Source organism: Pinus tabuliformis, chromosome 3_1 (genome assembly GCF_031772625.1).
Source record: "Pinus tabuliformis cultivar Carrire ecotype Pingquan chromosome 3_1, CPIR1, whole genome shotgun sequence".
Classification (NCBI taxonomy): Eukaryota; Viridiplantae; Streptophyta; class Pinopsida; order Pinales; family Pinaceae; genus Pinus; species Pinus tabuliformis.
In genome coordinates this window covers 380,177,983-380,202,564 of record NC_142301.1, presented here as the reverse complement: position 1 = coordinate 380,202,564, position 24,582 = coordinate 380,177,983, and the positions used below count along the sequence as shown (strand labels likewise).

The following is a 24,582-nucleotide window of genomic DNA, read 5'->3' as shown; positions in this document are numbered from 1 at the left end:
AACATATATCCGGTCGAGTGTTGACCAAATACATCAAACAACCAATTAACTGTCTGTATAGAGTAGGATCCACCAACTTGGAATCAGAAGCGTGAATCTTCTTCCAGTTAGTGATCATAGGTGTAGACATGTGTTTGCAGTCCTCCATGTGAAATCGGCTAAGAATATCCACAATGTACTTCCCTTGTCCCAGGAAGAAATGCCCCTCCTCCTGCCACACCTCCAATGCTAGAAAATAATGCATCAAGCCAATATCCTTCATCTCAAACTATGAAGCAAGATCTCTCTTACAACCCTCAATGAGTCTCTCTGCACCAGTGATGATCAAGTCATCAAAATACAACACCAGAATGAGAGGCTCCTCACCCACCACAATGAAGTATAGGTTTGGATCAGCCTCACTCTTTGTGAAACCCAACTTCTGCAAGTATGTATCAATCCTCGAGTACCAAGCTCTAGGAGCTTGCTTCAGGCCATAGAGTGCCTTTTTCAATCTGCATACATGGGACTCCTTCCCATGCACCTGAAAGTCCTGTGGCTGCTCAATATAAACCAATGTGGAAAAATTCGAAGTCGGGATTAAATCGGTAGGGGTCTAGAAATTGAAAAAGTCGTTAAAGTCGAGAGTTTTTTGAAAAAGTCAACAAAAAGTCGGCAAATTTAAAAAAATACAAAAATATTTATTTTTAAAAAAATCCTGGCTTTTTCAATAAAATCCCGACATTTTCAATAAAATCTCGATTTTTTCAAAAAAAAAGTTAAAAAAATCATTATAGAAACTACTTCATTCATGATTTTTTGGAGAAAGTCCTGATTTAATCCCGACTTCTTCGATTTAATCCTGTCTTTTTCAATTAGGAAAAAATTGGTCGATTTAATCGGCCAGCCAAAAAATCGCGTTTTGGGGATTTAATCCCGATTTTTTCCCGACTTTTTATAAACCTCCTCCTGAATGAAGCCATTGAGAAATGCGGTCTTCACATCCATCTGGTGGATCTTCCAACCCATATCTGCTGCAATCGATATAATGGAGTGAATAGATGTATACCGAGCTATGGGAGCGAAGGTCTCCTCATAGTCAACTCCCTCTACCTGTGAGAACCCTCTCGCCACAAATTGAGCTTTGAACTTCTCGATGTTTCCATCTGCAACATGCTTTATCTTGTAGAGCCATCTGGAAGTAACAATTGATTTACCTTCAGGCCTCGACACTACCTCCCAAACATCGTTCTTCATAATAGAAGAATACTCCTCCATCATGGCCTCTCTCCAGATCTACTGGCTGACTGCCTCCTCATAACTAGAGGGCTCGGAGTCAACAATGCTTGTTACCAATGCCATGTAACTATAGAATTGCTCAGGTGGTTTACTCTCTCTAACCTGTCTCTTTGGCCTAGCAACTGATGTGGCCTCACGCAAGGTATCTTGAAGCCACTTGGGCTTACTCTTCCCTAAGCATAACTCTCCCACTAGAGTGAAAGAATCCTCATCATCATCAGAAGCGTGAACTCTTGAAGGCCTGCCAGTTGACCTCATGCCTGAATCTGTGCCTGTAGATGTTGAAGTACTGTACGAACTGTCCATTAGTGGACTACCCTGTGAACTACTCTGCGGATTGCCCTGCATGCTGCTCGAAGAACCACCCACCTGAATCTGAAGCCATTGCTCATTGATGGACTTGACACTGTAATCGATGTACCTCTTGATCCCTGACCACTGGATCCCTGTGACTGACTCAGCTGCTCCTGAGGGTCTGGTGACTTTGGATACTCTTAACTCCCGTGACCTCCTGAAAGTTCTCTCCTCTTCAAACTTCACATCCCGCTTGACAACCACTTTCCTCTGCGCAGGAATCTAAATCTGATAAGTTTTCGAGGTCTTGCTATAACCCACAAATATGCCTTTGTCTGCAGTGGGCTCTAGCTTGGTCTTGTTCTCCTTTGGGACATAGGAATATGTAAGGCACCCAAAGATACGAAAGTGCCCAACATCAGGTTTCTTCCTAGAAAAAGCCTCCTCCGAAGTCACATTCCCTAAGGCACGATGTGGACTACTGTTTTGCAAGTACATAACAGTATTGCAGGCCTCTGCCCACAAAAATAAAGGTAACCCCTATTCATGAAACATGGCTTTGGTAGCCCCTACAATGGATCTGTTCTTCCTCTTTGCAACCCCATTCTGCTGGGGGTTGTAAGGAACTGTGAACTCCCTTCTAATGCCTGCCTCAGCACAAAAATCAACAAACTCACTAAGGGCATACTCCCCTCCATTGTTTGACCTGAGGACCTTGATCTTCCTATCTGTTTGGGTCTCCACAAGAGCTTTGAACTCTTGAAACCGCTTGAAGACCTCACTCTTGGTCTTCAAGAAATAAATCCAGGTCTTCCTGGAGTGGTCATCAATGAATAAGACATAGTACTCATAGCCAGTCAAGGATACATGAGACATCTGACCACTCACATCAGCATGAATCAAGTCAAGGATCCCGATTGCTCTGTTGTCACTGCTGGGAAAAGGGGATCTGGCAAACTTTCCCATAACACATCCTCTGCATACATCAAGGTGATCAGAACTAAAATCTGGCACACCATTGGTGATCTCCCGCAATGTACTCAAGGCCCCATGATACATGTGCCCCATCTTGCGGTGCCAAATCTCACACAACTCTGAACTGCTAGATCTGCTGTCGGTCTTCTCTCGGGTGCTGCTACTCAATGCCATCAGGCGCTGGAATGAGAACTTGTAAACCTTGGCATGGTGCACACCAATCTCTCTAGCTGAAGAAGCTGGAGTTCCCCTAGTATATATAAGCACCTGCCCTCTCCTGAACAACACATCATACCCTCTGTCCTCAAGTGTTGAGACAAATATTAGGGTCTTCTTCATTCTAGGCACATATAGAACATCTGACACTTGCAAGGGAGGTTTGGGTCCCCTATCAAATGTCAATATCCCCACACCGACTGCTCTAACAACGCTGTCATCACCAAGTACTACCTCCATATCAGTATCACCCTCTGAAAGCTGGTGAAAGCTCTGAGAAGTACTCTCTGACTCCTGTCATGTGGCGGGAAGTGCCACTGTCAACATACCAAATGTTAGAAGATGCTCTGCTAGTAGTGGGGAATGCACACTCCCTCTGAACCTGTATGGTAGGTGATCCTACACTAATGGCCTCACAAGCTATGAACCCAAACTCCCAATCAAAGCTCTCTATCTCTGCACAAGCTGCCATGGGTTTGTATTGCCCTTTCTTGTTCTTCTTCTCCAAACACACAACAACATAGTGTCCCAACTTTTGACAATTCCAACATTTGACTTTGGAATAGTCCTTCTCCTTGTTTTGTTGCTTACCTTTACCTTTGCCTTTGCCTCCACTGTTGGAAGTTTGCTTCTTTGCTCTACCCTTCTTACCTCTTGCTAACAATGCCACATTGTCATCCTCCTCCACCTGTTTCGCTGCCCTAAGATGGTTCTTTCTGATCTCATTCTGAATGCAATCATCCCACAATCTCTCCCAATCGGGAAGGTTTTCTTGTGCAACAATGCCATATCCAAAATTCTCCCAAGTCTTGGGAAAACCATTCAAAGCAATCCTCACCAACTCAATGGGTGCAATGATCTCACCTACGACTTCCTACTCATCTTTCACTGAAGTGATCTTTGTGAGGTATGCTGTAGCACTGTCAGTCTTAGCCATTTTAATGGCCTTCAGTTTCTCCTTTAGGACCATTTTTCTGTTTTCATTTGAACTTTGGTAAAGACTGGTCAAGGATGTCCACATCTCATGTGCGTAAGTCTTTCCTCTCACATGAAGAATGACATGGTCTTTGATTCCTTCCAAAATCAAACTTTTTGCTTCAACATTTTTTTTGTTAAACTCTGCCAATTGTGCAGGGTCAGGTACTACTACTGGGTTCTGTGTGGTATTCACCATAATGCCCCAGACTTCTGCTTCCTCAAAGATGCTCTGGATTCTCTCCTTCCATGCACTATAGTTGTTCTGCCCATCCAACTTGTCTTCAACTCTCAAACCCAAAGACATGTTTCACTGTCCAAACAAAAGGATAGGTGAGGAGATCAGGCGAAATACGACCTTCCGAGCAGAGGATTATGCCTAGTTCTTATATTGTGTACTCTCCATGTAGTCAACAACAATGGGGCAGATTTCTGGACAAAGATTAAAACAGGTATCGCTCTCGCTCTCAATCCACATCAATGCGCTTTAATTCCACAGACTTGACTTCAATAGACAGGATGTTGTTCCTTCAACACATAAGACGTATAGACTCACTCTATTTTATGTACAGAGAATACATAGCTGCTTCAATGCAGAGCTCTGGCCATAAGCTTCACCATACAATTCAAATTCCAACCAACGCTCACGACATTCAATGAATTCTAAGGCAGAGCTTTTAATCATATTTTAGCACAAACAACCAATATACGCCATCCATAGCTAATGCACAGACTACGACATTCAATGCGCATAGTAGGTCACAATCTTCAAAAAGGTGACAGAGAAATGTTATCTCAGATTTGATTGGCTAGTAAGAAAAACATTCTTGAATTTACCAAATTCCTCCAACATATTTTTGGCAAAGAGGCGCCCAGGTTTTCAGGCAGATTTCAGAGCATCAGAGTAGGTGCACTGTGAGGACGAGCGTTTTTCGTGCCAGGTTGAAAATGACAGCAAAATAATAGATGGAAAAGTTGAAATGCACACAATGGCCGCAAAACTAGTGGCTCACATAAGATTGAGCAGGTTAGGAAGGTACCCGCTCTGATACCATGTTAAACACACACATGGCGGAGACAAAATAGGAAAGATAAACATGAGATTGCATTTCTTATTCACAATGATACATATTTATAATACATAGGAGTGACCCTTGGTTTCATATTCCAAGTGGTCCCTTGGACTCCTTTTGGCTGTTTAGCTTCCACACCAACCCTTAGAGGATTAGGTGTCCAACAAAATCTCAACGTAATTTGGAATGAACCTTCTAAGAAAATTAATCTTTCCTAAGAAGGATTGAAGGGTTTTAATATTATGAGGCAAAGGAATCTTTTGAATAGCCTCAACTCTTTTAGGGTCAATCTTGATCCCATCCTTTGAAATGATGTGACCAAGCAACTTCCCTTCAATCACTCCAAAAATAGATTTAGCAGTATTTAAGGATATTCCATACTCTCTACACCTATCAAAAATTTGCCTTAGGTGGCCTGTATGGGAAATTCCATTTTTAGAAAAAACAGTTAAATCATCTTGATAGATCTCAATAAATTTCCCAATTAGACCCTTAAAGGCATAGTCCATAGCCCTTTGAAAAGTTGCTCCGGCATTCGTTAATCCAAAAGGCATCCTCAAATATTCAAAAGTACCCATGGTGTGGTGAATGTTGTCTTATGTCTATCCTCCTTCACCAAGACTTGGTTGTATCCTGAAAATTCATCTAATAAAGACATCAATTCTAGATCCTGTTACCCTTTGCAATAATGCTTCCATATTAGTTAAAGGGTAATTATCTTTTTTACAAGCTAAATTAAGATTTCGAAAATCTACACAGCCTGATTGATCCATTCTTCTTCCTTACAATAACCAAGTTTGAACACCATGTGGAGTGCCTAGTGTGAACAATAATACTAGCTTGAAACATCTTTTGCAATTCTTTTTCCACCAAGGGAGCTAACGTAGGATTGATTTTTCGAAGTTTCTGCCTAAAGGGTTTGGCATTTTCATCCTTAAGAGGGATAGTATGTTCCATAACTTCTTCCCTATAACCTTTCAACTCATCATATGAAAAAGCCAAAACATCTCTCTATTCATGAAGTAAATTTATCAAATTCTTCCTTTCTTGCTCATTGGTACCCTTGCCTATTTTAATAATCTTTGGATCATGTACCAATATTCACTTCAATGAATTCCCCTGGGTCAATTTTCTTATCATCTTTTCTCTTTGAAGCATCATGTCTGTAAAACATTTGCTCCAAGGCTACACGTTCCCTAGGAGTGGGATTTTTCACCACATTATGCTCCTCATAATCACATCCTTCCTCTTTGTAGCCAGCCTTAAATTCAGAAAATTCCTCCATGTTATTTAAAAAATGAACCACTTGGCTTTCATCATTAAAGATTTTCCAATGCTCAAGATTATCAGGAACTGATGGCCTAAAGATAATCTCCATCTTAACTTTATCATCCATCGAGTTCTCTCCAAGCTGTAATGTAGATGCATCAATAACCAACTCATCAACTTGCTTATTTCCTTCCCTAGGAATTGCTTGAAGGTTTAATGCATCAAAATATTCCAGATTATCCCAAACAACATTTTGATACTTCTTTAATCTATCATTCTTGCATGCAAATTGTTTCTTAGTTTGAAGAATGACTAGATCTGAATCCCCCTTGATACTAAGCAACTTTATTCTCAAGTCTTTTGCCAACTCAAGACCCAACAATAGAGCCTCATACTTTGCTACATTATTGGTTGCATCGAATTCCAATCTATAGGCAAACTTGAATATGTGACCAAGAGGGGAGGTAAAGACAATTCTAGCACCCTTACCATACCTAGAATAGGCACCATCAAAATTCATGTGCCAAACTCCATCTTTCTTACAATCCACCTCCTTCTCCAAAGGAGGAAAAGAATTAGCCTGGATAACATAGTTTCCAAAGTTATCAGATTCATACACAATTTCATTATGAGGTTCCTTGGGATTTTCTACATGAAAATTTCTCTCCAACTCCCTATCCAATCTAACCATGTCTCCCTCACTATTAGGGATGGTAGCATAACTTAAATCCATTTGCAAACTACCCACATTATCAACTCCCAACTTTCTAGACAATAACATCCCCAAGCATTAGGCACATCAATCGCCACAATATTCATGGTGATCATAATGTTAGGATGTACAACCAAGTGGACTTGAAGATATGCTATCAAAACACGAATTTCAATGATCTTTGAATCCATTGCACAAATGTTGTGGTAGGGTCTAGAAATCCTCAAATTTAACTGATTCATGACTTTCTTAGTCATGACATAAGATGATGCCCCAGAGTCAAACATACAATTGTGTAAAAGCATTTCATTGACCAACATAGTGATGAAAAAAGGTTTGTGGTCTCTGTTATCTCTACACATATCACTACTATGCAGAGTGATAGGGGCATCCTCATATCTATTCTTAGAGAACTTAGACATTTCTTTTCCATTGGGAGAATCAATGGCTTTCAACAATTTATATCTTTGGGAAGGAATCTTCATGATTTCAGTGACAGGAACTAAAATCTTAGCATGATTAATCCATTCTCCCAAGTCAATATTCAACTTCGATGTGGGTGGAGTGAAAGTATTACTATGATTTCTTTCTTTATTCTTTCCCCTTTCCTTATCCTTGGTTATCTCTAAAATCTGAGTTGATGAAGGCTTCTCTCCATATAATTTAGTGGTCCTATCCAAATCTTCAAAATTATTTATACTATAGGAGGATGGAGACTTTTTATTTACCTTCCGACTACTCTCCATAACTCCCATCCAATTTTCCAAGGACAAATGATGCTCTTCTCCAACTACATTGATTTGCTCACTTGTTCCCACCATATCTCCTTCTAGGATCCTTCTTGCATAAGGACAAGTGAGTTCATCATGTATGTCATCACAAGGTCTACAGTAAGGCATGAAATCATCAACTAAGTTTGTAGACTCAAGTGGATTAGGTGGCCTATTGTCATTGGGAGGTCCTCTCTTTTGCCATCTATCATTTCCTCTATTTGGGAATCTCCCACCTTGATTTCTTACCATGGCCACTAATCAATTTTGGATAGCATTCATTTGACTAGTGTGATTTGCTTCCATAGTCTTGATGAGTTGGGTTAACTCCTTAATAGGATCATGTGTAGTCTCTTCTTTGATTTTTCCTTTGGAATCATTCGGTTTCGATGGCCCTCTAGTTTTACAAGCACTATTAAACTTGCATCTCATTTGGGCATATTAGTATAGTTGCAATTTAACTTAATTTACCTCCAAGCATAAGCTTGGTTGAAAGACATTTCTTAGGGACTTCTTTCTTTCATCAATTTGAGGGACATAAACTCTCTTATTTGGCTAACACGACAACCTTGTAGGTGTTAGAGCCATAGTCTCTGTAGCGCCGAAGGCATCGGGTGTGTTGGATAATCTAAGGGAGGTATCATTAATATAGCCTTGACTGTCTTTCCTTGGACCCCTTCCACAACTTACATAAGAGACTTGTTTCAAAACAATCGAAAGAAAGGTCACATCTAGACTAGGCATTTAGATTAAAATTAACCAAGATAATTGCATTTAATCTTAGTTTAAGTGCATTTCATGCTAACACATCTTACTATTTTACTTGCAAATTATTTCATGTACTTGTTATTGATGCAAATGTCTTAAATTGATTATCTTATTTAGTAAAGTATCATCTTGTTCACTTTGCAAGTAAAGTTTAATTTGTTTCCTTTGCAAATCATTCTATATTGCTTCCATATCTGCTTTGATTTGAGAATGATTATATATTTTGAAAGCATTTCGTGAAATCAAATTTTATATCTTGCATGTGATATCATATCTTGCTAACATCTTTTGTTTGATTGACAAAGTTAATTGTGTTTCAATTTGAAACATTTTATTTTTCTTGAGCAAGTATTATTTACTTTGAAGTAATGTAAGGCACTGGTTTTATGTATGCAAATATTTGATTCATGTGTTGATGATTATATATTTCATTTCATATTTCTCATCATATTTGGTCATAATCTTAAAAGTAATCCAATTCACTCTAACATCTCCTAGAAACTTCACATCCTTTTTAACTTAGTTTTCCATTTAGGGACCACCCCCCTTAGCTTGTCTAGGAGAGAGCTTAAACAAAGAGAGTTGGGAATAGGTGACGACCCCATCCCTTAAATTTGCCACTAGCCACATCTTGTGGGGTTAAGGGTTTTTCTCACTAACTTAGGTGTGTGTGATAGGTGGCAACACACCCACAGAGGCAATAAGTCATCTTCCACATGCTAAGACACCAATTCTATGTAGAGACCTTCTGAAGCTACTACAAGCATCAACAATCCATAGTAGTACCTAGTGGCGTAGGCCAAGACACACTTATCAGAGAACAATTATGGTCCCCCATTGTTAGACAAAACAAGAAGGTAAAATTTTTACTTGGTTATAGGTATTAAAGGTTCATATCTATGTTGTAGCATACTTACAAACTAGTCAGAATCATGAATGCCATTGCATATTAGGAAACAACACATGGAATCATAATAACTAGAAGTAATGTTTGCTAGTACATATTAAATGAAGTGTCTAGGGAGAAGGAATTGATATACCACTAAAAAACGAATTTAAGGCATAGGTGTATGATGGACTGTAAGAGAGAAGCGGGCTTGGATTTGAGAAGCTGGAACATGAACCTCATACATGCAACAATATCGCACTCGATAGAGTATGTCTCTAAGGAAGTTACCTTGAAGGGGCAATAGGCTATGTGGCTTATTTATAGGATATCCATTTGAAGAGTGCCCTTGCACCCATTTCCAGGTTGTGATGGTGTGGACATCCAATTTGGAGGAGGCGACACATGTTTTTAAATAAGACATAAATTTTCCCCTTGTTGACTTCATATTTGACATCCCAAGGCTGTTTCTGAGGGGCTGTCCAATCTAGTGGGCTATTTCATTGGTTGTTGGGCCTCCGACCTTAGAAAGGCACGTGCCCAAATTGGAAGAACCCTAGGAAAGTTCACTTACATGCCTTGAGAAGAATGTTAACCTTACGCCTATTTTATGGACCTGATTTTTAGGGGCCACTCCCTTAAATGAGTTTTGGTCAAGATTTTGTGGACGTTTCCACCATTCGAAGCCCACACATCCACATTTGGAGGAGCATATAGGGTTGCTTGTAAGATTTGAGGATCTACACACTTTTTTTGTTAGAAGGGGGGGTGTCATTTAGAGGGCAACGTTGAACCTTGGACTTTCATTATTTCCTCATTTATGGAGACATCCTCTCTTTTGGGGTTGTCTGATTTAGATCATTGTACATGTGGCTTGACACCTCATGTTTATCGTATTTTTGGTTAATTATGTTGATTTTGGGTAGCATCGGATGTGCTCTAATTCCGAAATCTCATGGAGGAGAGAGAACACATGAGATCTCCAAGACCTAGAAATCGTTTGACGAAATTCCACCCAGATGAGGAGTTATTAAAATAATTAATATTTTTAATGGGTTCCTAAGTCGAAACTTAGGAAAATAAACATATTAATGGGTATTAATATGATTATGGGTGAGAAACTTTTAAGTGACGAAGATCAAATTTGTTTTAATCTTAGCCGTTGATTAGGGACTTAATCTCGGCTGTTGAGTTATCAACAAGAAAAGTATAAGAGAAGGCTTGAGGGTCAGTTGGAGAGACACACAATGATCAGTCAATTTGATTTTTCTGGGGCAAGGTTTGTTGAGAAAATCGAATAGGTGATTTGAGTTGCAGTGAGAGGGGCAGTAGTAGAGAGTTGGATCAGAAGGGAGTTTCGAGCCAACGAGTACCAGGAAGAGAGGCAGTGCAGAGGCCTACGCAACCCAAAAAGGGGCTCACGTAGAGCTGACGCAGGCCAAGAGGATTCTTGTAGTGACAGTGCGAGATAATCGTCGGAAGTTTGAGATTTTGCTAGGAGTTCGATGTTCTGAGCAGGGAGGGCTGAAGTCGAAGCTCCTGAGAGAAAATCGATCCAACAGAGAAGTGATGCAATCTCCCAGAGGCAAGACACTAGCCCACACAGAGCAGATTGTGTTGGGATTTTTGCAGTGCTTGTCGGAGTCAACAATTCAGTGGATTAGTTGTTGTTGATTTCGGGTAGCATCAAATGTGCTCTAGCCATGAAAATTGGTGGAGAGGCTAAAGCACATGAGATCTCCAAGACCCAGAAATCTTTTGGAAAATTCCATCCAGAGGAAGAGTTATTAAAATAATTAATATTTTTAATGAGTTCCTAAGTCTAAACTTAGGAAAATAAAAATATTAATGGGTATTAATAAAGATAAGAATGAGAAGCTTCTAAGCCCCAAGGGTTAGCTCAGTTGGTCAAAAACCGTGCCTTGCCATCGGGAGGTCATAGGGTCGATTCCGCCCGAAGCCCTTGTGGTCAGGTATTGCCAGTAGGCCGAGGGGTGATTAGCCCAAATTTTCCCGTGGACGTAGCGACCACTCACTGACCAGGGTGTTCGTGAACCACATGCAAAAAAAGAAAGAATGAGAAGCTTTTAAGAGACGAAGATCAAGTATTTTTTAATCTTAGCCGTTGATTAGGGACTTAATCTCGACCGTTGATTCATCAACAGGAAATTATAAGAGAAGGCTTGAGGATCAATGGAAGATATACTGGGGGAGACCAATCAGTTCGATTTCTGGAGCGGGGCTTGCTGAGAAATTCGAACTAGAGGTCTGGATTGCAGCACGAGGTAGTGAGTACATAACAGAGAGGCAAGAACAGTGATGGAGGACCAGCGCAAAGTTTAGAGAGGCAAACGTAGAGCTACTTAGGAAGACTTAGAGGCAGCTGGACTGCACAGTCACTGGAGGGCTTGCGTGGACGATGCAAAGAGCCCAAGTGCTGACGCAGTGAGATAGATGCTGACGTAGAGGGTCTAGGAGCTGTGTAGAGGCTAGCTGGACAGACGCTAAGCCTAGGGGAGGGGCCAGAGGATTTGTCTTTGTTGGGTGATCCAGTTTGGCACCCTAGTTGTACTCGAGAAAGGCTTAATAACAAAATCCTCCTCTGCTACATTGGTTTTCCCGCATTGGTTTTTTCTGGGGACAATTGTCCGAAAATATCTGTGTTAATGTGTTTAAATCTTGTGCATGTATTTGTTTCTGTATTATGATGTGATATCTGCAGTAGAATTTATTTTAATATTTACTGAATGGTTTTCATAAATAACTTATTGGAAAATAAGTAGGTAAAATAATTTAGTTGCTGTAGTAATAGAATTTTCACATGGTATCAGAGGGAGTAATCAGAGACAGGAAGGGAAAATCAATTATGGGTCGAGATCATGATGCAGAGGCATCTACGTCAGGAGACTCGGGTATATTTTCAGAAAAATTGCACAAGAGATAGTGATTTCGATTTATCTATGTTGGCTTCCAGATTGGAAGGAGAAATTGTTTGTGTGACAAGCTCTGCATCATCAGAGGTATGGTATATAGACAGTGGCGCCTCCTAGCATATGACAGGAATCCGGGAATGTTTTTCAGATTATCAGGAGGAAATGATGATTTTTCAGATCACCATGGGGAATAAGGCAAAGTGTACTCTAGTAGGGAAGGGTACCATAGTTTTCCAAACAGAAACAGGATAGCGGTTCCGTGCTACAAATGTGATGCATGTGCCAGGATTGGGGATGAATTTACTTTCCATTTCGCAACTTCAAGGCAAGGGCTATGATGTTTTATTCATTAAGGAGAAAGTATACGTCAAACACCCAAGCTGGAAAAAGAAAGTACAAATCAGAATCAGAAGTAACAGGTTGTACAGGTTGCAACTAGAATCACCAATGGCACTAATAGGCAGTAATGGAGACAAGGATTTGAATGAACTATGGCACAGAAGAATGGGGCATTTGCACCATGGGGCTTTGAGAATTCTCAGGAAAACTGTAACAAGAGTTCCAGATCTTAGTACAGAACAAGATGATGTATGCAGAGGATGTGCTCTGGGAAAATATGCCAAAGCAGCATTTCCTAGAAGTAAAAACAGGGCCAAGAGTGTACTAGGATTGATACACTCAGATATCTGTGGACCTATGTCCACTAAAGCTCTTAGTGGTGCCGAATACTTCATCACCTTCAATGATGACCACTCAAGGAAAACTTGGATTTATTTTTTGAAAACCAAGGATGAGGTTTTCTGTCGATTCATAGAGTTCAAGGCTTTGGTGGAGAACTTGACAGGGAAGAAAATAAAAGTTTTGCGCTCAGATAATGGTGGAGAATATGTCGATAAGGACTTCACTGATTTTTGTGCTAAGGAGGGCATCATAAGAGAGTGGACAACTCCTTACAATCCGGAGCAGAATGGAGTAGCAGAAAGGAAGAATAGGACTATCATGGAAACAGCTAGAGCCATGATGTATGATCATGATATGCCAAAATTCCTATGGGTGGAAGCATGCAACACAACAGTCTATGTCCAAAATAGAACTCCTCATAGGGCATTGGGCAAGATTACTCTAGAGAAAGTATTCATCGGAAGGACCCCTAAAGTCAGCCATTTCAAGATATTTGGAAGTTTAACATATTGCCGTATACCCTAGGAGAAAAGGAAGAACTTAGAGCAAACTGCAGAGAAAGGATATCTAGTGGGATATAGCATGAATACTAAGGCATATAGAATCTATCTTCCAGGGAGCATGAAGGTAGTAGTTCAACAAGATGTGAAGTTCATGGAAGATAAGGCCTTCAGAAAATCTCGAGAAATGCCTTCTGAGGAGCAATCAAAAGATGAGCCGTTGGTCAAACCACTTCAACTAGCGGAAGCCAAGAATTCTTCCTTAGAAAATGAAGAATTAGAGGAAGAGGAGGAGCTAACAGAAGCACCTGCTACCAAAGGAAGAACTAGCGGGGAAATTTGACAGATTCTGTAGGATGTAGAAGATTTCATCGGTGCACCAAGAAACAATAAAAGGGAGCGAAAACAACTAGATAGATATCAGGCATTAGTAGCTCAGGATGGGGAGCCTTCCAGTTTTTAGGAGGCCGCTCAACATCAAGTTTGGTTGGATGCGATGGTAGAGGAATACAACTCTATAATGGTGAATGATGTCTGGGAAGAAGTGCCTAGGCCTCAAGACAGATCAATGGTGGGTTCGAGATGGATCTACAAGATTAAATACACTACAGACAACAGTGTGAAAAAATACAAAGCTAGGTTTGTGGCTAAGGGGTATTCTTAGAAGGAAAGAATTGATTACGAAGAGACCTTCGCCCTAGTAGCCAAGCATACATCTATTAGAACCGTGATATCTCTTGCAGCTCAGATGGGATGGGAGATTCATCAGATGGATGTCAAAACGATATTCTTGAACGGGGTAATAAAAGAAGAAGTATACATTGAACAACCAGAAGGCTTTGAGACACATGAGAAGAAGTCTCATGTATGCAGATTGAAGAAAGCCTTGTATGGGCTCAAACAGGCACCTAGAGCGTGGTATGGTCGAATTGATGGCTACTTGCAGAAAATGGGGTTCGTCAAGAGTGATGCTGATCCCAATCTCTACTATCTGGTTGTAGAAGGTGAGCCTCTAATACTAGTATTATATGTGGATGATCTCTTTCTAATAGGTTCATCCAGGCTCATTGAGGACTGCAAGAAGAATCTAGCCATAGAATTTGACATGAAGGATTTGGGACAAATGCATTATTTCCTAGGGTTGGAAGTTTGGCAGCAGAAGGATAAAATATTCCTTGGACAAGGGAGATATGCTACAAAGATCCTGAAGAGATTCAGGATGCAGGACTGTATACTGACGACCAATGTTGCACGAAGCGGAAGCGAAGCGGAAGCGTTTTTTGGAAGCGGGGACGCCGAAGCGTCATTTTCCAAAAATCTAGGAAGCGAAGCGTCCGCGGAAGCGTCTGCTATATATATATATTTTTTTGCATTTATACTCAAAACAAACATCCCAAATACCAAATTAATTGTAGAAGACATGAAAACATGCATATTTTTGCATAAATCAAGATAGATATAACATCCATTGTACATTAATGATCTAGAAACTAGATTCTTCTCCTCTTGTCTAGCCTTTGCCTCTACCTCGATTGTCTAGGGATATTAGTCAACATTGCCCAATTTTGATCAAACTACCTAATTCAAGACCTAAAATATGGTAGAAAAAGCTTAACATGTTTGATCGATGATTTTGACTTGATTGAAAGGTAATTTTTTGCTAAGGGCGTGCCGCGTGACAAAGGAGTTCAACAATTAACACCACCAACACTAGGGTACATATAGGGCTTGGTGCTCTTGATTAAATGCTAATTGCATACCTTCATACTTGATATAATCTAATGAAATGCCACAATCCCATTGATCCTGAATACCTGAAAACTGTTAAGTCTACTGAATTTTGAATAGGATATGAAATTCTATTTTCTCCATATGAAGTCCAATGAGGCTGGAACCACTCTAAAACATCCCGAGTCATTTCATGGTAATGTTAAAAATTTAAGTAAAAGGATGAAAATGAAAAATAAAGGAGAATGCCACTTTTACTTTAAGAATTTAACATTACCATGAGGGAGCATCTGCTATATTTATATTTTTTTTGCTTTCATTCGTCACCCTAACCCAAGGTGGACCCACCCCCAACAAGCAAACTCACCTAAAATTTAAAAAAAAATTGAAAAAAAAACGATTTTCTAAATGCTTTTCCGGAAGCGTACGGAAGCGTCTCGGAAGCGTACGCTTCCTCCTCCGAAGCGCCATGCTTCCGACGCCCGAAGCGTCGTACGAAGTGCGCTTCGGAAGCGGCGCTTCCGTACAGTGCTTCCAAATTTCCAAGAAGCGGCTAAAAAAGCCGAAGCGGTTTCCTAGGCGCTTCCGTACGGGACGCGCTTCGGGGCTTGGAACCGGGGGGGGGGGGGGCGCTTCGTGCAACACTGCTGACGACCACTCCAATGATCACCAACTAGACAAAATTGATGCATCAAAAGACAAAGATATTGATCCCACCTTATACAGGGAGCTCATAGGGTCCCTGATGTATCTGGTCAATACCAGGCCAAACATTTGTTACGCTGTCAACACCCTCAGTCAGTTCATGGTGGAACCAAAGAGGGCTCATTGGGCAGCAGCCAAACATGTTCTCAGATATTTACAGGGAACAGTCGATTATGGACTCTTGTACACCAAAAGTAAGGATATCAGATTGAGTGGGTTTATTGATGCAGATTGGGCTGGAAGTTCAGTGGATCAGAAAAGTACCTCTGGGTATTGTTTCAACATTGGATCAGGAATGACCTCCTGGTGCAGTAGGAAACAAAAATCCATAGCTCTGAGCTCAGCTGAAGCAGAATATATGGCCGCTAGCACAGCTTCGTGTGAAGCCATATGGCTTAGAAAATTGCTTGTGAACCTATTCAGAAGAAGGATGGAAGCGACCAGGATCATGTGTGATAATCAGAGTTGCATCAAGCTCTTTGAGAATCCAATATTTCATGATCGGTCAAAGCACATTGATATTCGGTGTCACTTTGTTAGAGACTGTGTCCAACGAGGAGCTGTACAGTTGAGCTACACTCCTACAGGAGAATAGGTGGTAGACATTCTTACCAAGGCCCTTAGAAGAACAAAGTTTGATTATTTCAGGGAAAAGATGGGGATGATAAAGAATCCATTTCAATAGCAGAAATGGGTATGATGTTGCAGTGCAGATGCAATGTTGGGAGGAAGGACCAGCAGCAACACAGATGCAGAGGGAGTTGCAGTACAAATGCAGTGTTGGGAGGAAGGATCAACAACAACACGTATGCAGAGGGAGCTATAGTATAGATGTAGCAGTGGCAGTGGTAGAGCCATGGGCAGCAATACAGGATGCAACAGTGCTTAGGATGTTGGGCAAGAAGGCCAAACATCAGCACAGGTACCGGTGCCGGATGATCAGGGTGATGCTCAGTTGTGGAGTATTACTAGAACACATTCCTCTCTGAAAGGGAATGTTGATTTGGGGTAGCATCAGATGTGCTCTAGCCATGAAAATTGGTGGAGAGGCTAAAGCAAATGAGATCTCCAAGACTCAAAAACGTTTTGGAAAATTCCATCTGGATGAAGGGTTATTAAAATAATTAATATTTTTAAAGAGTTCCTAAGTCTAAACTTAGGAAAATAAAAATATTAATAGATTTTAATAAAGATAAGGATGAGAAGCTTCTAAGAGATGAAGATCAAGTCTTTTTTAACCTTAGCCGTTAATTAGGGACTTAATCTCGGTTGCTGATTTATCAACAGGAAAAGTATAAGAGAAGGCTTGAGGGTCAGTTGAAGATATACTGAGGGAGACTAGTCAGTTCAATTTTTGGAGCGGGGCTTGCTGAGAAATTCGAACTAGAGGTCTAGATTGTAGCAAGAGGTAGTGCTTACATAACAGAGAGGTAGGAACGATGCCAGAGGACCAGCGCAGAGTTCAGAGAGGCAAACACATAGCTACTTAGAAAGACTTAGAGGCAGCTGGACTGCGTAGTCACTGGAGGGCTTGCGTGGATGACACAGAGAGCCCAAGTGCTGACACAGAGGGTCTAGGAGCTGCGCAGAGGCTAGCTGGATAGACGCTGAGCCTAGGGGAGGTGCCGAAGGATTTGTCTTTGTTGGGTGAGCGAGTTTGGCACCCTAGTTGTACTCGAGAAAAGCTTAATAATAAAATCCTCCTCTGCTGCATCGATTTTCGCACATTGGGTTTTTCTGGGGACAATTGTTTGGAAATATCTGCGTTAATGTGTTTAAATCTTATGCATGTATTTGTTTCTGTATTATGGTGTGATACTTGTAGTAGAATTTATTTTAATATTTACTGAAAGGTTTTCGTAAATAACTTATTGGAAAATAAGTAGGTAAAATAAATCAGTTGCTACAATAATAGAATTTTCATAGTTGTGACTTAGAGAACGCGGTAAACCCTCGTATATATTTCTTGCTGCCGATATTTCTTTGAAAGGTTAGCCGGTGTGAGAGGCAACCTGTTGTACTCAGATTTTGCTTGCTTAATAATACAAACCCTCTATATGCTGCACCAATTTTCCCGCATTGGGTTTTTCCAGGGATGTGTTGTCCAAAAATAACGGTGTCCCTTGTGTGTTTGTCTCATATTTGTTTCAGTGTATGATCTGTATGTCTGTGTAGTCTGCAGTAGTGTTTTTCATCAATATTTAAAATAATTAAGTAACTTGTTGAATGTAAGAAACAAGTAGGAGATGATAAACCAGTGATCGCAGTAGGATTTCTGATGTGTAGATTCAGAAATTTTCACATGGTATCAGAAGATTGCAAATCATAAGACACTGAAGACATCAGCTAGGAGATCCAGTGAATTTGCTGTAAAGAAGCAACTGTCCCGAGTGATAGCATTGTTTCAGAGGTAGAGGAGCAGCTGAAGGAGTGACGCAGAGCTAGAGAAGTGACGCAGAGGCTCACGCAGTGCCTGTGTCAGCATTTCGAGCCTGTAGAGGGTGACGCAGTACCCGAGAGGAGCTCACGTAGTGACTGTGTTAGCTCTCTGGGCCAGCGTAGAGCCTGAGAGGCTCAAATCAGTCAATTGCTAGGGCTTGAGGAGCAGAGCAGATTCGATCAGTGGAGCTAGTGGGATGCTATCGCTGTTGGTGCAGAATAGTGTCTATGGAGACAAAGCCGAGGTAGAGGGAGTCACTGCCTTGATAGATTTCTAGCCAAAGAAATCTAGATTTGGGTTGCAGGAGCAAAGGAGGATTGGAGAGGAGTGATTCGACATTTGGCTTGAGGATTTATGTGAAGGAAATAAGGACTCAGAGGGAGTCTAGAGGAGGTTGTTCCTTAGAGGCTTTCTAGCGCAAAAGAAATCCAGATCCAAGTCTTGCTGGATTAAACAATTGGAGAGGGAGAAGAGAACCAGTCCTATATTTGTTAAGCAGAGATGGCAGTCAATGGCTGGGGGATCAGGACAGATTGGATGGAGCATCCAATTTTGTCATCTAGAAGGCCAGGATCCTGACAGTCCTAGACAAAAGTCGCATCAAGGACTATGCCTTGAAGGTAGTTGATGTTCCGGTCAATGCTGATCCGCCGCAGAAGTACGAGGAGGCCCAAGTGAAGGCTAAATGCATGATTCTAGACAGGGTCAAAGATCATGTGGTCCCACACATTGCTGAGGACACAACAAGGGAGATGTGGGAAACGCTGACCACCTTGTACCAAGGGACATCCGTTCAATGGAAGATGCTATTGGAGAATCAGCTGAGAGTACCAGATGCAAAAGGGAGAAGAGATCGATCCCTTCCTTCTTAGGTTGCAAGGGATTCGAGACCAGTTGACTTCTGTGGGGTCTACATCACATCAGGAGTTCATGGTCAGGGTTGCTCTGAATGCAGTCACCAAAGACTGGGAGACATTTGTCCAGAGTATCTTGGGCAAAGCTTCTCTCCCCAGTTGGGAGGAAATGTGGGTAGCTCTTCGACATGAAGAGATTAGGAGGCTGACCAAGGCAGGAAGTAGCGGGAAAGGAGCCTAGGTCAAGAAGAATGAGGAGGAGGACGCAACTCTCACAACATCGGGACAACATGGGCAACAAAAAAGGAAGAAAAAAGGATATAACCAAGGTCAGATGCTTCATGTGTGGTGAACTAGGAAATTTCGCCACTCAGTGCCCCTGGAAGAAGGGCAAGGAAAAGGCTTCTAACTCGAAGGCTGCTCCAACGAAAGCCGACAAGGATTGTGCCATGAGTGCTCATGCACCTCTAGAGAAGAGGCGGGGTGATATTGAGCTGTAGTCGAGAGGACTACACTGGTAGGATCCTTGAGGTGCCCAAACTCTTGGATCACATATGGCTACGAGAGCCCTTCACGACAGTAGCAAAATGACGGGTGTCAGTTGGAGTGAGGTGTGATGGAGCGACAGTGGCAGAGCTAGAGTGCCAAAGTCCGAGGTAGCGCAATGGATGTTGTAGCAGTGCGAGAGGCACAAAGCAGTTTGTAGCAACGCAGTAGCAGCAGAGGGTCAACACAAATTAGCAGCAGAGGTAGATTTAGCATCACGAGGCATCTAGACTGACCAACATGTCAGTTTTTGGGTGAAGTTTCGATTGCTTACTTCTCAGCAACTGAGTTGCAGTGGCAGTGCTATGGGCAACATGATGCAACATTTTGAGAGAGAGCTACAATACAGATGTAGCAGTGACAGTGGCAGAGTCATGGGCAGTAGTACATGATGCAACAGTGCAATGGATGAAGGGCAGCAGGCCGAGCATTAGCAACACAAAGGACCGATGTCATGGATCAGCGTGATACTTCTGTTGAGAAGTATTGCTAGAGCACATTCCTCGCTAAGAGGGAGTGTTGATTTTGGGTAGCATTAAATTTGCTCTAGCTCTGAAATTTTGTGGAGGGGCTAGAACACATGAGATCTCCAAGACCCAAAAATCGTTTGGAGAAATGCCACCTGGATGAGGAGTTATTAAAATAATTAATATTTCTAATGGGTTCCTAAGTCTGAACTTAGGAAAATAAACATATTAAAGGGTATTAATAAGAATATGGGTCAGAAACTTCTAAGTGATGAAGATCAAGTTTGTTTTAATCTTAGCTGTTGATTCATCAACAGGAAAAGTATAAGATGAGGCATGAGGGTCAGTTGCAGAGACACCCAGTGATCAGTCAATTCGATTTTTCTGGGGCGAGGTTTGCTGAGAAAATCAAATAGGTGATCTGTGTTGCAGTGAGAGGGGCAGTAGCAGAGAGTTGGATTAGGGAGCCAACGTATGCCAGACAGAGAGGCAATAATAGCATCAGAGAGGCAACTCAAAGGCCTATGTAGCCCAGGAAGGGGCTCACGCAGAGCTGACGCAGGCCAAGAGGGTTCTTGTAGTGACAGTGCGAGATAATCATCGGAAGTTTGAGATTTTGCTGGGAGTTCAATGTTCTGAGCTGGGATGGCTGAAGTCGAAGCTCCTGAGAGCAAATCGATCCAACAGAGAAGTGACGTAGTCTCCGAGAGGCAAGACACTGGCCCAAATAGAGCAGATTGTGTTGGCATTTTCGCAGTGCTTGCCGGAGTCAGCGTTCCAGTGGATCAGTTGTGACTTAGAGAACTAGGTAAACCATCGAATGTATTTTTTGCTACCGATATTTCTCTGAAAGGTTAGCCAATGTGAGAGGCAACCTGTTGTACTTAGATTTTGCTTGCTTAATAATATAAGCCCTCTATATGCTGCACCGGTTTTCTCGCAATGGGTTTCTCTGGGGGCGTGTTGTCCAAAAATAATGGTGTCCCTTGTGTGTTTGTCTCATATTTGTTTTAGTGTATGATGTGTATGTCAGTGTAGTCTGAACTAGTGTTTTTCATCAGTATTTAAAACAATTAAATAACTTGTTGAATGTAAAAAACAAGTAGGAGATGATAAACTAGTGATTGCAGTAGGATTTCTGATGTGTAGATTCAGAATTTTTCACGAATTAGTTGTAGGAGAATTGTATTTTACTTTCCTTAGACTAAATTCTAGGATCTCTCATGAGATATCATTTTTTTATTGTAAATGTAGCTGAGCATCACTCTATAAATACAGTTGCCTTTCCTCATTATTACTCATAGTTGAATTGGGGTAGAAATCTCTTAGCATTTAAAGTGAAATTCTGTTGGAGATTTTTATCTTTTTCTTTGTCTATGGATGGCTAGCTAGAGTGCTCTCATGAAGATGTTATTTTGTTGATGCTTCTAAATGGATGGACGTTCAATGGATGAATGGCTTTGTGTGTGATTTGATGAGTAGGTGGTCTTTTCATCTCCTCACGGTATTTTATTTTGATTCTTGAATGGTAACAAATGTGGTGTACTATTTTCTTAGTCAAATTCAAAACGGTTTTGTTAGATTTACTCTTCGTATCACCTTGAAATCCACTGCCTTAAAATCCTAGCAATCCTAACACAGGGAAGACCCCTTGGAGCTAGATGAAAGTTGGCCTGAAGTGTAAAAGAGGGTTGGTGAGGTGACAGTAGCCCCCTCCTAGTTACACTAATGCCTCACTTGAACATTAGGACTTTATCTCAGGAAGTGAGGGTTTGTGTGCTGACAAGTTAGATAGTAGTTGAATTGCCTCAAACATTTTTACTGTAGTATTTTACTATTTAGGTGGATGGAGTATTTGAAAATCAAACTACTTTTTAAAAAGCTAAAGCTAATGGAGAAATAAATTATCGATGACAATATTTACGTTTTAGAACATTCTAATTTTACAAATGGGAATATTCCGAAATAAACTTCTTAATTGTGAACAAAAAATGTTTTATTAACAATTTCGAGGCACCATGAAAAATGCCAGTAGAAAACTTGTTTTTGATCTTTTGATAGATGCCTCCTTTAACTGTGCTTACTAACTAGAGACTATTATTGCATTTATAGAGCTTGTGGAAACTCTTTTCTTGTAGTGTATTACTAGTTGTGTTTGTCTCTATGTGTTCTCTTGAAAATTTGATTCCTTTTCTTTCTTGCAGATTTCAAATAGCCACATTGGCAACCAACCTTGGTGTCCGAAATATTGCATTTCTAGGTTCAGGACTTCTGCTTGCAAACTATGTGGGTGCAATACTTGCTGCAGTATATATGCCACAGGTAACTAGGGTATATTTATTATACTATATGCTTCTTTGTCCAGGTTTCTAGTACGGATGATTTTTAAGCCATGTGAATCTGCTAAAACAAGAGGTTAAAATATAGAGATAACTTTGAGCAATGAGCTTGGGCATGATCGTTCCTATAGGAAACTTTTCCAAGTGTTTTTGATCTTTTGGATGTTTATATGATATGCAGACATTTCGAGGTAGCTTGATGGTCCTCGGGCATGCCATCTTAGTATTGTTCTTGGGTTTCCAGGTTTTCTCCTTACACAACAACTTAATTCTTATTTCTCAGAGCATAACTTTGAATTCCTTGAGACTGAACCTATGTTAGTTTTTTCATATGCTTGCCTCATTAGATATTCTTTCCTACTATGGCTAATTGCATTTTTTTGACAGAACTTACATTATTTTCCTAAAAGTAATTTGTCACTTCCTTTCTTTTGATTATTTTTTTCTTGCAATAGCATAAGTCGAAGCAAATTGATTGATATTTATTATTATTGTTAGTTTGGGGATTTCAAAGAAGCTTGCTCTTTTCAGAATGTTTTCAATTGTTTATGATTGTCATATATTGAGGAGGTGGGATGTTTCAGATTTATGTATTAGGTCCTTTGCTATTGTAATTTGTAATCTTTATGGTGAATAATTGACCACTGTATCTTTAAACTCGGAAAATATTATAAAGGAGCTAAATAGTCAAACTTGGTGAAGATTGCCATAAGTCAAGTAGGGAACCCGTGAGTCATTTTATATATGATTTGGGCCAATCTGCAAGAGATGTATTCATAGCACATACAATTCAATTTAATGAAAGTCAGTTCGGCTTTTGTTGGCTTCAGACAATTGGCAAGATCATTTAGGGAGGTCGACGTTTTAGTTCACACTAGGTTATATTAAGTTAACTCAGTTTGAAAGCTACAGGTTTGTTTTTCTTTTCTTGGGTGTACACACTGAAGTTGCTAGATTCGGCTCAGCTAACAACTCTGTGAGGTCAGAGTGTAAGAACTAGAAGTAGAGCTCAACAAAAAGACGGGAAATAATTTTTGAAAAGAAAAATACCCCACGATTGATAAAAATAGAAAATGTCGTTAATGTGAAAATTTTCAATGACCATACAGTGCAAGCTATTAATATAAAGTCCAAAATACATATTACATATTATGTTTGATGCTTCCATGATAGTACATATTACAAAATTCCATGGATGATGGACCGTGTCATGAAACAAAACGTTCAAATTGATATAGGAGACTCGGGGATGGAACACCAAACCCTTTGCATTGATGCTAATGCCTGAACATCTACAAAATCAAAATTCTGATCTGTAAAAAGAGGCTACTTGGTCTTGACAATCTACTCAACGTTGGATATATTTGTCCAGCTCAGTTGCTCCATGATCAACACCTTATGCGATGTTACAACTTACTGTTGAAAATTTACTCTTTCCATTAATAGAAGAAAAATATTTGAAAATAATAAATGGTAAACGATCGCAATTCAAATAGTTAACCTTGTAACTGCCTGATGCAAACTTGAAGATTATAATGGACATATACAAGATCATTGAATTGTTTTTGTGCTTACTGCTTTCATTTCTTAGGGTGGATATTTGCAAACATACACCTGTAATCCTTGCAACTGGAAGAATTGCGTGTCTGGCTTAGGATAGAAACGTCAAATCTCTGAAGTTTAGGGGTATCATGTTAAATTTTCAGATTGTTCTATGTTGTATCAATTACTTTAGCCCAATTCAATACTTCAATTAGCAATCTTTCCAATTACAATTAGTCTTTCCAATCATCAACAGTAATTGAAGATAGAACAATAAATGCAATGACAAAGGAGACAATCAACACATTAACAAGAGACACCAGGTTTGGTCAAAGACCAAGGAAAAACCCCACAAAGGGGGAAAATCCATTGAAATTCTTCTTCTATTAGGTTATCATAAAATGTTCAGCAGAGAGTACAATGAGCCCAATACAATATCATCTAGCAAAAAAACCCAATAACATTCAAAAATATGTTTCCAACATCAGAATATATCAGAGACAACTTTTCCTATTTGCAGTCAACTTCGGCCAATGGTCAAATTTAAGTCACTTTCCGATTGCATGGAGGAGCTGTGCAAGCGACTGAAGGCTTCTAGTTGCTCCCTTGAGCCTGCAAGCCATCGACTATG

At 40.5% G+C, this 24,582-nt stretch overlaps 1 protein-coding gene across 2 annotated transcripts in view; it reads left to right on the top strand.

The window, feature by feature from the left end:
* The window catches only part of HST (homogentisate prenyltransferase), a 307,427-nt gene that overhangs the window by 151,902 nt on the left and 130,943 nt on the right, over positions 1–24,582 (top strand). For both annotated transcript variants that reach the window (XM_089412784.1, XM_089412783.1), the window contains exons 7-8: positions 22,275–22,392; positions 22,591–22,653. In XM_089412784.1, the coding sequence (XP_089268910.1) occupies positions 22,275–22,392; positions 22,591–22,653 (181 nt within the window). The remainder of the gene's footprint in view (positions 1–22,274; positions 22,393–22,590; positions 22,654–24,582) is intronic.